At 39.6% G+C, this 14,535-nt stretch overlaps 1 protein-coding gene across 3 annotated transcripts in view; it reads left to right on the top strand.

The window, feature by feature from the left end:
- tmem68 (transmembrane protein 68) overlaps window positions 1-14,236 on the top strand; it is a 54,087-nt gene extending 39,851 nt beyond the window's left edge. For all 3 annotated transcript variants that reach the window (XM_008433518.2, XM_008433519.2, XM_008433520.2), the window contains 6 exons: window positions 3,428-3,527; window positions 3,650-3,817; window positions 6,064-6,257; window positions 8,230-8,290; window positions 10,049-10,188; window positions 11,040-14,236. In XM_008433518.2, coding sequence (XP_008431740.1) covers window positions 3,428-3,527; window positions 3,650-3,817; window positions 6,064-6,257; window positions 8,230-8,290; window positions 10,049-10,188; window positions 11,040-11,156 — 780 coding nt within the window. In that variant the 3' untranslated portion in view covers window positions 11,157-14,236. The remainder of the gene's footprint in view (window positions 1-3,427; window positions 3,528-3,649; window positions 3,818-6,063; window positions 6,258-8,229; window positions 8,291-10,048; window positions 10,189-11,039) is intronic.
- The last annotated feature ends 299 nt before the right edge of the window (window positions 14,237-14,535 follow it).

Genomic DNA, 14,535 nt, shown 5'->3' with positions numbered 1-14,535 from the left:
AGCTCATTATTAATCAGACTAAGAACAATATCTGTCAGAGAATCATCTCTGATCTGGACGCTTTAAGGGACCAGAGGCTTTGGAGCGCTTAGCGGAGCTGATCCRCTTCTGCTGGGTTTTTCTCCCGCTGAGGGAAGTCAGTGCGGGATCAGGAAACGATCWGAGTTCTGCCGTCTTCTAATCACGTYATTTCGTGAAATGTTACCTGATTTCAAAAACGTTCTAACAGAGAAATAATAAATGTTTCGTTTAATGACTACAAATTGGAAATAAAATGATTTTTTTTCTTTGACGGACAACGAAAAAACTGTAGCGCCACCTCTGCTCCAAACTACGAACATTGTCGGCCCCTCTTCGGTTTTTTCTCTTTTTTGCGGAGGATCAATAAATAACTTATTGGTGTTTTACCATCACCACCAGGTATGAAGTGCTTTAGCCTTTGAGTTGCACCACAGCGCAGCACAACTGAAACACCCAGGAGAAGAATATCAGCTTGTTTTTATGAGTATAAAGGAGGCTGGTATCGCGCCTGATCTAAATCTATTTATTTATGTCACATGGACTTATATAAAGTTTTATACATTTTCTTATCATATATTTATTATTGTTTTTCTTCTTTAGATATTAGGTTGACTTAGAATGATTCCAAATAATGTACAGGAATAACCTGGTGCTGTTACATGTCAATCATCTGGGGGGGCCACTAGGGGTGCCAATCAGATGACAGGAGGGGCACTGGCCCCACTGGCCCCCCCTCTGGCTCCGCCACTGTTAATCAGACGTCAATTAAAATCATGTGTGCTGAATTAGGGAAATGCCTAAAACTTGCAGGGCAGTGTGCCTGGAGGACCAGGGTCGAAAAACACTGGATTCGATGTTGGCATTTCAATCAATGGATATTGACAATAAATTAACATTGATTCAATGACACATTTTCAACGTTAGTTAATTGGCTAGAATTGAATGGTTGTTTGATGGTTGATCCAGCTTCTGTCGTCGACCTTAACCATAAATTCAACCTTTGTGATCATAATTCAACATTGAATTGACATCTTTTGCCAACAAGCCAACAGTGGCTGTGTGATTGGGACATCCCACTCATGTAAATAGCAGGGGTGGACCACTCCACTCCTTTGTAGTAAGTTGTACATGTTTTTGTGTCAATATATCACAGTCAGTAAGAATTTTTATGAACAGGTAAGGAAATGTACAGAAATGAATCACCACCCACTATCCTTTACAGTGCTTAACTAAAGATGTGATAACCCCCACTCACTAATACAATGCTCTCATCCAGAGCTCTGACGAGGAGTAGAAGAGGGGAAGGGGTGTGGCATAACAGCATACATTGATTCATCCTTGATCAGACGTTGAGCAGACATTGGCATTTCATTCATTAGATTTCAACCACAAAACAACATTGATTCAATGACAGTGTCGTAGCACCTTGTCTTGGAATGACTCAAGAACAAAAAATATTAAGACTCCGAGGGAAGCGAGACTATTAGCAAACCACTGAGATCATTTTCATGAGCACATTCATAATAGTTTTTGTCTGTAAATGTTTTAATAAAATCTGCCAGTGGCAGTTCAATAGCAAATTCTTTGTGTTTTTAAAAAGCAAATGTAATAATTTTATGCAGTCAGTGGTCGTTTGCTCAGTAAAAACTTGATTGCACCATATGTGTACAGATATTTTCTCTTTTAAATCAAATGACAGAATGCTGTTTGTTGTTGTAAACATTCACATGCAAGCCCAAGACCAGGCAAAATAGTTTCCAGGCTTCAGAGCTTCCACTTCACAGAGCAGCCCTCCCCAGTGTCTCCCGACTCAGCTCCTCTAGACCAGTGTTTTTCAACCTTTTTTGAGCCAAGCTACATTATTTTAATTGAAAAAATCTTGAGGCACACCACCAACCAAAAATGTAAACAAAGATACTCTGTAGCCGCCTGGACTACATATTTAGTCATTCTTATCAAAGTCTCTTGAATAGGAATAAAATAAACACAAAAATGCATTTTTATCACATTTTACATTTCTTATTTCAAATTGCACTTAACACGTCCACTTCAAAAATACACCTGAACAGTGCTACAACACTGTGGTGTTAAATTTATAGAAGTTGTAGAAAACTTCAAACTGTTTTACAAACTAATCCTAATCCTAACTAATGTATATTTTACCCACCTAGTGTGAAACCTGTGCATGTTTGGATGAAAACAGCTGATTTCCTGGCAGAAATTGAAGAAAGACAAAGCTCTTCCTCAACAGCTCTCAGTCTCTCTCTGGTTTTAGTATTTATAGTAGCCAGGCTTGAGAAGCTCACTTCACACAGATATGTTGTGGGAAATGGACCCATGTTCTTTCCAACCCAACTACTGCTGAGCTTCTCTGTCTTTTCCATCACTGTCGTCACAGTCTTGCTAGATACGATGCTCTCACCGCTACCTGTAACATTCATGCATCACTAATTCTCTTGTTGTAATGTAAAATGCTCTGTACCTACTGCCACCTAGTGGTAAGAACATTACATGATTACGCCGCTAGTCACTGCTACAGCAGACATTCGAAGATGGCATTATTTGCAGATAATTCATATTCAAAGAAATCTTTTAAAATCAATTACCGTATTTTTCGGACTATAGAGCGCACCATACTAGCACCTTCAATTTTTTTTTTTTTTTTTGAAAAAAACTGGAAGCTGCTCTCGGTTTTCCATAAGGACCCAGCAGAGGGCTGCGTCCTAATAAATCTGCTGCATATATTAAGGACGCAGCACTCCGTCTCCAAAGCCAAACCATGGTTTCGTTCACACCGAGCTTAAGTGCAGCTGCTCTATTTCTCTCCTGTAGTGCCAGATCAACAGCCCTCAACTTAAAAGCTGCATGATATGAGTTTGAAAACATTTCTCTGTCGTGCCTGCTGCTAGCATGTAGTTGAAAATTAGCACGTTCTTTTGATTTACAATTTTGACTTCTAATGATTCACTTCCTGCTAGAGAGCCCCCTGGTGGTTGAAGAAAAATACATAGCAAAGCCACATCGGGCTACAATCCGCATGGTTCAAAGCTTAGAAAAAAAAAGTAGCAGCTTATAGTCCGGAAAATACGGTACTGTAGGTGAAATTGAATAATTTCCACGGCACACCTGACGATCACTCACGGCACACTATTGTGCCGCGGAACAGTGGTTGAAAAACACTGCTCTAGACTAACCAGCAGCAATTAGCAAACAGCTGGTGGTCTCAAATCTTCCATCCCTAATAATGTGTGCATAATACTTCATCCCTCTTGATGTTATAAAGTTCTAAGCATATTTCTGACCATAAATATGACTATAGTAAGATAATTTGGAATAAGAGGTTTTAAACAAAAGCATGAATTTTGTCCATTAGATGTATTCATCTTCTCTTGCTTGCTTTTATCAGAGGAAGAATCAGCTAAAGGAAGCTTATAGCAACAACTTGTGGGATGGAGCCAGAAAAACACTGGCTACCCTGTGGGATGGACATGGAGCCATATGGCATGGTATGAATAAATGTAAACTACTCTCCAAAGCATATAAAATTTGTTTATTTATAGCACTTGACTGTAAATGTTAAAATCTCTGTAATGTATTATTCTATCTTGTGGTATGATCTGTGTATCAGGTTATGAGATCCATGGAATGGAGAAGATTCCCAACAGAGGACCAGCTCTAATAGTGTACTATCATGGAGCCATACCTATAGATTACTATTACTTCCTGGCCCGTGTTATCATTCAGAAAGGACGTACCTGCCATTCTGTAGCTGACCACTTCCTCTTCAAGATTCCTGGTACTTCAACCGTTTTATTTGTTCTGAAAATTAAGGCACATTACCGTCATTCAGAAATATTGCTGAGTGTGTTTTGAAGTCATTTCTATACAAAGAAAAAGCATATCTGCTGGACAGTTTAACAGCTACTAGTCTACAGCAGTCAGTCTAGTCCATCATGTGGACTAGACTGTCTTCCTCATTGTCTGCTTTACTATGTTGAACATGTCCATCCATCCTTTGTCTTTCACTTGTCCGAGATTCGATCGCAGAGATAACTGATTCAGTAAAAAGGGCTAAACCTCCCTCTGTCCAACGACACTTTTCAACTTATTGTATACTCGGCTAGTAAAATACTCAGATGACTCTGTAGTTGTCGGGTTTATCAGAGATGGACAAGAGGCTGAGTACAGAGACCTGGTGGACCGCTTTGTGGCATGGTGTGGGAACAATCATCTAGAAGGGACAGAGCAGTCTGGACTTTTTGAGGAAGCTAAGATCCTTCAAGGTTTGAAACAAGATGCTGCAGATCTTCTATAAGTCTGTTGTTGAGAACATCCTCTCTTCTGCTGTCATCTGTTGGGTCAGCAACATCAGTGCCAGGGACATAAAAAAGCTTGACAAATTGATAAGGAAGGTTTTGGTTCTGTTCTGGGGACAACTATGGAAACTCTGGAGATGATGATGCGAAGGATTTTTCATAGGATCAAGAAAATTATGGACAAACCTGACCATCTTTTTCATGAGACTGTCTTGGGAAGGCAGAGCACCTTCAGTCAGAGGCTTCTTCAGATTCAGCGCAATACAGATCACTGCAGAAGATCTTTCCTGCCATCAGCCGTCACCATCTTCAATAATCTAAATGATCTTAATGATCTAAATAAATTAACTTTTGCAACCTTTTAAATTGAATTAATTTAAAAGGTTGCTTTTAATGGCTAAAGCCCAGTTCAAATTACACAATTGTTTGCCGCGATTTTCCTCTTACCACAATCTTAGAACGTTTGCTGATCTAAGATGACTTCTTGCAATATCCATCCATCCATTTTCTTAACACCCTTGTCTTAGTGGGGTCGGGAGGGTTGCTGGTGCCTATCTCCAGCTAACGTTCCGGGTGAGAGGCGGGGTTCGCCCTGGACAGGTCACCAGTCTGTCGCAGGACAACACAGAGACACACAGGACAAACAACCATGCACACTCACACCTAGGGGCAATTTAGACAGACCAATTAACCTGACAGTCATGTTTTTGGACTGTGGGAGGAAGCCGGAGTACCCGGAGAAAACCCATGCATGCACAGGGAGAACATGCAAACTCCATGCAGAGAGACCCCAGGCCGGGAATCGAACCCGGAACCTTCTTGCTGCAAGGCAACAGCTCTACCAACTGCGCCACCGTGCAGCCCTCTCTTGCAATAATTGCAGCCAATCATCTTACCGTGTGTGGTGTGCTACGACTGATTGGGTCCAGTTGGTAGAATGTTGGGACCGCTCCGATCTAACATCGGGCATTTCAACATGTTGAATTATCTTGGCCTGATTATCATTGCGTGTGTGGGGTTACCCGACTGGGAGCGAGAACGCAGCCTGTTGAATGTGACGGGTAGCCAATGAGAAAGCGTGTTAACATAAGCACAGAGGAGAATCCCAAACAAACAGCTGTTGAGAGTCCAGCAGATAACAGGGATTATATGTGAAAACAACATGACTGTTTATTCAACATTTTGTGCAAGGAATATTCACAGAAATCACAATGAGAGGAATTGGAGTAAATTGCTACCTGGTAACTTTTTAGCTATTTATCATTAATGTGTCATAAATAGGTTACAAAATTTACAAGCTGTTTTTCTTTCTCCTTTCTTAAAATTCTTTGTGTGTTTAAAAAGCAAATGTAATAATTTTATGCAGTGAGAAGTGTTTGCTCAGCAAAAACTTGATTGCACCATATGTGTACAGATATTTTCTCTTTTAAATCAAATGACAGAATGCTGTTTGTTAACATTCACATGCAAGCCCGTGGCCAAGCAAAAACAGTTTCCAGGTTTCAGAGCTTCCACCTCACAGAGCAGCCCTCCCCAGTGTCTCCCACTCCACTCAGCTCCTCCAGACTAACCAGCATCAATTGGCAAACACCTGGTGGTCTCAAGTCTTCCATCCCTACTAATGTGTGCATAATACTTCCTTCCTCTTGACCTTATAAGGTTCTGAACATATTTACAGAAATATCCCTTTGTGTGTATCTAATTTCTCCATTTTGCGTTCTTCCAGGTTTCAAGTTGCTGTTAGAGGTCTTCTCGGTGATCCATGGTCCTCAGGAAGAGTGTGTCCGGGCTCTGAGGAATGGCCACTTGCTTGGTATTTCTCCAGGAGGAGTGCGGGAGGCAATGTTTAGTGATGAGACCTACCGTCTTTTTTGGGGAAAACGCAAAGGCTTTGCACAAGTTGCAATTGACTGTCAAGTGGTGCGTTATGGCAAACTTCCTTATAACACTACTTAGAGTTTTGAAGTATGAACTTTATGTAATAATCTAAATAAAGAAAATATTCTGCCATAATCTTTCATTTTTAGGCATAGTAAAATGACAACGGATAAATTATTAAAAGGGTAGTTTTTTTTAACTCTACACCATGTTCTAATATTATTCCCTCATCAAAAACATACCTGGAGTGTTGGCTTGATTCTTTCAGGCATGTTTGAGAAATCCTTTAATTTTCATGGTAACCATTCAGCTGTGCAAAATGCCTGGGTGGACTGAGCACTGCCTTCGACACATAGCTCCTGCAGTTTTCAAGCTTCAGAGCTTCCACCTCACAGAGCAGCCCTGCTCTGCGACTCCCCCACTTAGCTCTTTCAGACTAGCCACCAGCAATTAGCAAAAACTGTTGGAACTGCACATCTGTTGAGCTTATTTTACTAGCTTCTTCTCAGTGAAACACTGGTAAGAACATTGTTAAAGGGTTAATAGAAGATTTATGTTGTGATGACTTCCTCAAGGTGGAGTTTCAGAAAGAGTAGGAGTTTTTAAAGAGAAAGAGGTCCAATTTAAATGAGAAAGTATTGCACTGGGTGCGTTTGTCTCCTAGCGGGTGTGCCTGTGTGGCTACTATCGATTGTAGCCACACATCTACCTATCTATGATGGATAGGTTTATAGATATATACATTTTCTGTTAACTGTTAGGGGCTGCACAGTGGCGCAGTTGGTAGAGCTGTTGCCTTGCAGCAAGAAGGTTCTGGGTTCGATTCCCGGCCTGGGGTCTTTCTGCATGGAGTTTGCATGTTCTCCCTGTGCATGCGTGGGTTTTCTCCGGGTACTCCGGTTTCCTCCCACAGTCCAAAAACATGACTGTCAGGTTAATTGGCCTCTCCAAATTGCCCCTAGGTATGAGTGTGTGTGTGCATGGTTGTGTGTCCTGTGTGTCTCTGTGTTGCCCTATGACAGACTGGCGACCTGTCCAGGGTGTACCCCGCCTCTCACCCGAAACGTCAGCTGGAGATAGGCAACAGCAACCCACCCGACCCCATTAAGGGACAAGGGTGCAAGAAAATGGATGGATGTTAACTGTTAATGGTTCTCTCTGTCTACCTCTCTCTCTCTCTCAATCGAGAATAGATAAAGCAGAGATAAAAATCCATTTGAAGGATTTGAAAATCCTTCAAATGGAAGGATTTTCAAAGGTTGTTCTTTCAATGTCATTCGGAATATATAACCTTTTTCAGCTATAGACTGACAAAGCAAGAGTCCCGTTTTGAGGCTCTTTGTTTTGAAAATCTAACATGCCTTGTTTCTTCTATGCTGTAGACCAGTGTTTCTCAACCCTGGTCCTCACCGCCCCCCTGTTCTGCATGTTTTAGATGTGCCTCTATTCCAGAACAGCTGATTCAAATAATTACATGACCATCAAGTACTGCAGAAGCCTGTTAATCACCCAAAGATACAATTCAGGTGTGTGGGAGAAGGGAAATACCTAAAACATGCAGGTCAGCGGGGGCGGTGAGGACCAGGGTTGAGAAGCACTGCTGTAGACCAATGGTGTACTTTGTAAGTTCTCTCTCAAAAGTCTTTCTCATGGAAGAACTATTCCTTTATCTTGAACAGTATCTATGAGCTTTATTTTGAAAAAAAATTGTGCAGCTGATAAAAATACAGTGACCTGTTGAGGAAAACCGCTGCCATGGAAACAGATTGAAATCCTAATTGTTTCTGCTTCCCACTTGTTACCTATTGTTTCCAAGACTGATTCAAGTACTGTTTAGTCATTTGAGAAATCTGTAAGAACGTTTGGTTGATAAAATCCTATTGGGAAATCAGATTTCAATTGAGATGTTTATTTTTGATCCACTTAAATATGCTCACAAAATCTGCTCCAATATGCATGAATTCATGATTAATCATGGTGTCATATCTCTAAGCTTATTCTGTATTTTTTTCAGCCAATAATTCCAATGTTTACTCAGAATCTACGAGAGGGTTTCAGATCTCTTGGGACACTAAGTAAGTGAGGAAGATTTTGTGTGTTTTTTGTATAAGTCAGTGTTGAGGATTCTGTGCTTGTTAAACATGGCATGTTTCTGTGTCTGTCTGTCTGTATAGCTATCAGTATCAGTAGAATTCTAATGATATTTGTGCTAGTAGATACAATTTTATCAGTTGATTTTTTTTTTCATCCTGGGATCCTTCTGTCCTCCAATGCTTCTTGGTCTGGTACCTGGATCCTATGGGATATGTTTGCATCTCTGCTTCTTGTTGCAGTTTGTTGTACCCCCTTGTTGCGCTTACTAGGGAAATGGATGACACAATAACAAATTTTGCTAAACAAATTGTCCCTGTAATTTTTATGATAATATTGTTGTTTTGAGACAATTTTCAAGTTATATAATGGTAATGGCATAATAATACATCAATAAGACATACTTTCACAGTTTCATCATATCGATCTTAAAGCTAATGTAACTTTTATTTTTTTTAAACTGTTTTGCATATTTGTTATAACTGTCACTGTTGTGACAGTGTTATGAGATATAAAATCTGTGAAAAAAATTAAACGGCTCCATCTTCTCTTATATGCTACTATAGAGCTGCAAAAATTCCCTGCTCCTGGTCAAAAGACAGCCAGTCAGAGCCAGAAGGAAGGTCTTAGTCCTGACAATCAGGACTAAGATTGTGCAGGCTCGTGTAAGCGCTGCTCAATGTGCTAATTTCAGAGAAACAATTTATTGTTTCCACTGATCTCTCAGTATGGTCTGAATACCTGGATGTGTGGAAAGGTATACAATGTAGAAATCCAGACACAACCAAAACTTAACAGGGTGAACGCTCTGCTGCACTCAGGAGCCACCCTGGTGAGCAGGCAGGAGTAGACCTGGCCCAGGTCCATCTCATACCACTAATGGTAGGTTCCAACCTGAAACAGAAAAACCAAAAAGACCCTGTAGCTGTGGAGTCATTGCCATAAGGTCTAGAGTTAATTTCTGAGTTTACAACAATCACCAACCTCAACTAACCTCTAGCCCAATGTTTCTCGATTTCAGTCCACATGGACTACTACCCTGAATATTTTAAATGTGTCTCTGTTCCAGAATACCTGATTTATATGATAACAGTACCTCTCTTCATGCATCAAGTGCTGCAGAAGCCTGTTAATCACCCACTTATTCAAGTCAGGTATATGGCTTGAGAGAACACCTGGGAACCTAGGACATTAAAACACTTTCTTGGTCCTGCCATCTTGATTAGACCATGGCATCATACAGGTCTGACACCACCCTATTCATGAGATGTTGAAATGAGCATTGTTAATCTAAGCTAGGGATGGGCAATCCTGGTCCTCGAGGGCTGGTGTCCTGCAACTCTTAGATGTCTCCCTGGTCCAACACACTTGAATCCAACAGCTGAATCACCTCCTCAGTGCAGTCAAGTTCTCCAGAGTCCTGCTAACAACCTCATTATTTGACTCAGGTGTGTTGAAGTAGAGACGCATCTAAAAGTTGCAGGAGACCGGCCTTCCAGGCCTGGAGTTGCCCACCTCTGATCTAAGCTCATGAGTATACTGACCGAATGGTACAGTGGAAACAGAGATCTGTTTTGCTCTCTGGGTCAGTGGAATGGGCCAGTCAGAAAATCAAATTTACCACAAAACTGAGATGAAGCTACCTGGTGAACACATTCCTCAATGTGAGGACCTGTATTTTCTTGGACTGCAACATTACAAGAAATCTTTTTATAATTATTGGCCTGTATTTTTCTTTTCAGGATTATTTCGGTGGCTGTATGAAAGATTTCGTCTTCCTGTAGCTCCAATTTATGGGGGATTTCCAGTGAAATTTCGGACCTTCCTTGGTGATCCTATTCCATATGACCCAAACATCAATGCTGCTGAGCTAGCAGAAAGAGTGAGTTTTTTCATCCTTTTATATCTGTCTGAATTTAATTGATAAATATCATGCTTTGGTAAAATACATGAACAATATGAAGGCAGGTGCAGATGAGATCTTGGATCTGCACCTGCAAATAAAGCTTAAATAAAAAAATAAAAAGTCAAATGATGAATAAGGTGGTAAGAGATACTTATAGGTTTGCCAGAAATGGCGCAGTTCCAATGGCGGGAAAGAAATTAGTGAAGATGGTCTCTAAACCACAGAAGAAGAGCAATATTGACCCTCAGAAACACATGTTCTGTCCCAACTCATCAAAGGCAGCATTTGCAGAAATATTGATGTATGGACACCAATGTTGCTCACGATTACACTATTTAGTGATTCCTACTGATATTGAATTCATTCTTGGGACTCTATCCTGAAACATTAATCTTGCAGGTAAAGAGATGAGACTGAGGCAGGTGTTTGTGTCATGAGTCTAAATGGAGACTTGTTTCAGCAGACTCTCACTGAGGCAAAAGCAGCTATCCCCAAAGACTGTATGACACTTAAGTAAATCTAAAGCTAACAGTGGAAATAAATCACATGGTATTTTTGTCCTTGAGAAAATATGAAGAATTCTTAAAAAATTGTCACACTTTAGGCACTTCTACACTGGCAAGTCTGACTCTACCCAGTTAATGTGGTTTGGTTCTACCCCAGTTCAATTGTAATACAAATAAGTATCTTTGTACAATTAACTTTTTTTAGTATCAAAGTGTCGATTATTTTTGACAACCCAAATTGTGTGTCTCTCACGTTGTGAAATTGAAGACTTTTTAAATGGTTGTTTAGATACAAGTCTTATAACTGTTTTTGTTGTCCAGGTGCAGCAGGCGGTCCAGTCTTTGATAGACAAACACCAGCAGATCCCTGGGAGCATCTTGAGAGCCTTGTTAGAGAGATTCTACACAAAACGCAAAGATTTTCAACATCAGAATTAAAAACGATACGTCCAATTTATGATCCGATTTGGATGTAAGCTGATGAACTTTATTGTCCCAGAGGAAATTTGTCTTGGGTACAGACTCTGACTGCTGCGTAATCCAAAACAATGCCCATCCCATTACATTCACACATCATACCTGTAAGATTGACGCATAACATTCTAACTTAGAAATGACTGGTTGGATTCAGTATGTACACTGTCCTATTGGCTGTTTGTATTATGTCACTTGGTGATTTCCTCGAATAATATGTCTCTCTACAAAACTCAATCTTGTAGTAGGATGGAAAAAGGAAAAATACATTTTATCAATATTAAGTGTGGTAAAACCTAAAGAATATGGGAAGTATTTTTATGAATTGTACTTGCATAAGTGCAAAATGTCATTGTACATACTAAGTGGGTGGTTTTTTTGTTGTTTTTTCATTTTATATCCAAAAATGGTGAGGGGTGTGGTACTTCCAATTACAGTAACATAATATGCCGTACGAATTACCTCTATGCATCATGAGCAATTGTACCCAGTTGTGGTCCTGTCACTTTGTTTTGGTCTCACTAAAGGGCAGTGTTTCCTAACCCTGGTCCTCAAGGCACACTGCTCTGCATGTTATAGATATTTCCCTCTGCTCTGCATGTTATATATATTTCGCTCCTTAATGTGCCTCATTCAATTGATTGCAGTTCAGCAAACACCTGTTCATTGAAATCACATGTGCTGAAGCAAGGAAACATCTAAAATATGCAGGGTAGTGTACCTAGAAGACCAGGGCTGGGAAAAAAACATTGCTATAGGGAGTGTGGATCAGTGAAGTGATGTTATACCCAACAATCTCTCCATAGCACAAAACTTTTGATTCTCAACAACTCGCTTGTCTCAAATCCTTCACATTGATATTTGGAATGAACTTTGTGATCAGCTTCACTCTTTCTGAGTTAGGTTAAGCTTTGGCGTCGCTAGTTTTTTTTAAATTTAGCAGGAAAGATCATCTGTTTTATATGTATTTATATTGAAGTTGAGAGGTCTGTGATGAATATATAGACAAAACAAATTCACATGAAGGTGAATAAGTTCAAGAGATGCTAAAACTATTAGTAACTTTTGTTTGGGATGGTGGTGGTGTGTCACACTTTGATGTATTTACATTTAGATGTGGTGATATGTAAAAGGTACATAATCATCTATAACTGTTATTTAATGTTGGTGCTCTCCTATTCCAGCTAACTGAACAGACTGCCATGAAGACGATTTCTATCACTTTTGATGAACTGCTCTACATTTTAAGGGAGGTTCTATTCTCACCAGCTCACTTACATCTGAGCTGTTATACTACAGCTCAGATGTACCTTCTTTTATGTTTTGAAACTCAAACTGTTTTACAGACATAACAACATAAGAGATGTCCTTGTTACACGTTTAGCTGCTGTATTGTCTTTGAAAAATTCCCTGTTATTTTTATGTAGTTCATAGTACTGCTTGAAACAAAACTACAGGCATTCCTTAGACAACTGCCTTTAGTCATGGTAAATTGTTGTCTTGATATTCTGCTATAAACCAAATTTTTTGCAGAACATCAGAGCGCTTAAGTTATCTTTTGTTTTGAAAATAGTTTTCTGTGTACTACAAGTTCTCATTGTGCATTTTATTTTAGGTTTTGCAGATTTTCAATGTGTTAGCTTTGTAAAATTAAAAATGTCCATAAGTAGTTATGTTAAAAGAAGTGTAAGCACATGTTGTTCACCTGAGTGAACTTTTGGACAAATTCTACAAAAAAGTATTTTTTACAACAAAAACCTTATTTTTATGCCCTAAGAAAATCAAAAACACTTTTGAAAAAAACTTACAGGATCATAAAACATGCATGAAAGGGTTAAAAATGTACTCACCTTGATAAAATTTGGCAAAATACATTCAAAACAGCTGATTGACAAAATGCCAGTAAAACACTCAATTGCCTTATCAGAGACTGTATTTCTACAGTTTAGAAGGCTGCAAAAAATTTGTGGTGGGCTGGATTTGGCTCACGGACCCTGAGTTTGGACACTTAAAACACTTTTTTCTTCCCTGTGTCTGTGGGCCTGTGAAATCAGAGTTCTCAGCAGACAGGCTCTGGCTCTGCGTGTGTGAGAGTTTTATCTTTGTTTTGGCAAGGCTCTAAAAGCAATGGTTGTTACCTGTAAACTGAATGTGCTTATCTGGGCAACCAACGGAGTGCAATAAAACTCAGCCTGCAGTTATAAAAAACGGTAGCCTTTTGAAAATATATAAAATTAAATTAATACAGTTTAAGTTTGATTTCTGTGCAAATGCCACCCTAGCAAAAAAAAGTGTACTAAGTATGTAAAATTTTAACATACTTTAGCATACTTCAAGTACACTTAGGATTAACATACTTAAAGTGTGCTTTTTTGGGACAACGTTTTTGTGCTTAGTGTATTTTAATAGTATTTAAATTGTAGTAATGTACAATTTAAAGTATACTAAGCATACTTCGAGGTACATTTTTGGAACAACTTAAAACACACTCTGAACACTTTGATCCTTGCAGGATGGTGAGGGAGGCTGGTGGTGCCCATGTCCAGCAGTAATCAGATGAGAGGCAGGGTTCACCCTGGACAGGTCACCAGTCCATCACAGGGCCCTGAAGCTAACAATGAATAAAATATATGAAAGAGAAATGTTAGATTAACAAGGGGAATAAACCCAGATAGCACATGATGTTAAATCAATGTTGAATTATAGTCAGAATCGTTGATCTTTGGTTGAAGTCGACAAATGATGGTGGATCAACCATCAAACAACCATCCAATTCTAACCGTTGAAACTGTGTCATTGAATCAGTGTTGTTTTGTGGTTGAAATCTAATGAATGAAAAGCCGAGGTCTGATCAACGTCTGATCAATGTTGAATCAAAGTATGCTGTTTTGCTACGCACCTTCTCCTCGTCATCAGAGCTCTGGGTGAGAGCATTGTATTACTCAGCAGGGGTTATCACATTTTTAATAACACTGTAGAGGATAGTGAGTGGCGATTCCTTTCTGTACATTTTTTTTTATTTGTTAATAAAATTTCTGACTGTGTGTAATACATTTCTATGTTTTATTTTTTAAAAGATTTTTTTGCTCTAGTGGCCTTTATTTGGTAGTTAATTGACAGGAAAGAGGGTAATGAGAGTAGGGGGAAGACCCGCAACAAGGCCGGGAATTGGACCTGCAACAGCTGCGTTGAGGTCTAAGGCCTCCATATGTGGGTTGTGCTTAACCACTGTGCCACCACAGCACACCCCGTTTTAGGTGAGGGTTAATCACGTTTTAACTTAAGCACTATGTGTTGACAACATTGAGTTGTGATTCTGTTCTGTACCCAGATTGGACATGAT

This window comes from Poecilia reticulata, linkage group LG17 (genome assembly GCF_000633615.1).
Source record: "Poecilia reticulata strain Guanapo linkage group LG17, Guppy_female_1.0+MT, whole genome shotgun sequence".
Taxonomy (NCBI): domain Eukaryota; kingdom Metazoa; phylum Chordata; class Actinopteri; order Cyprinodontiformes; family Poeciliidae; genus Poecilia; species Poecilia reticulata.
The sequence above is the reverse complement of the archived record's forward strand: the minus strand, read 5'-3'. Positions and strand labels throughout refer to the sequence as shown.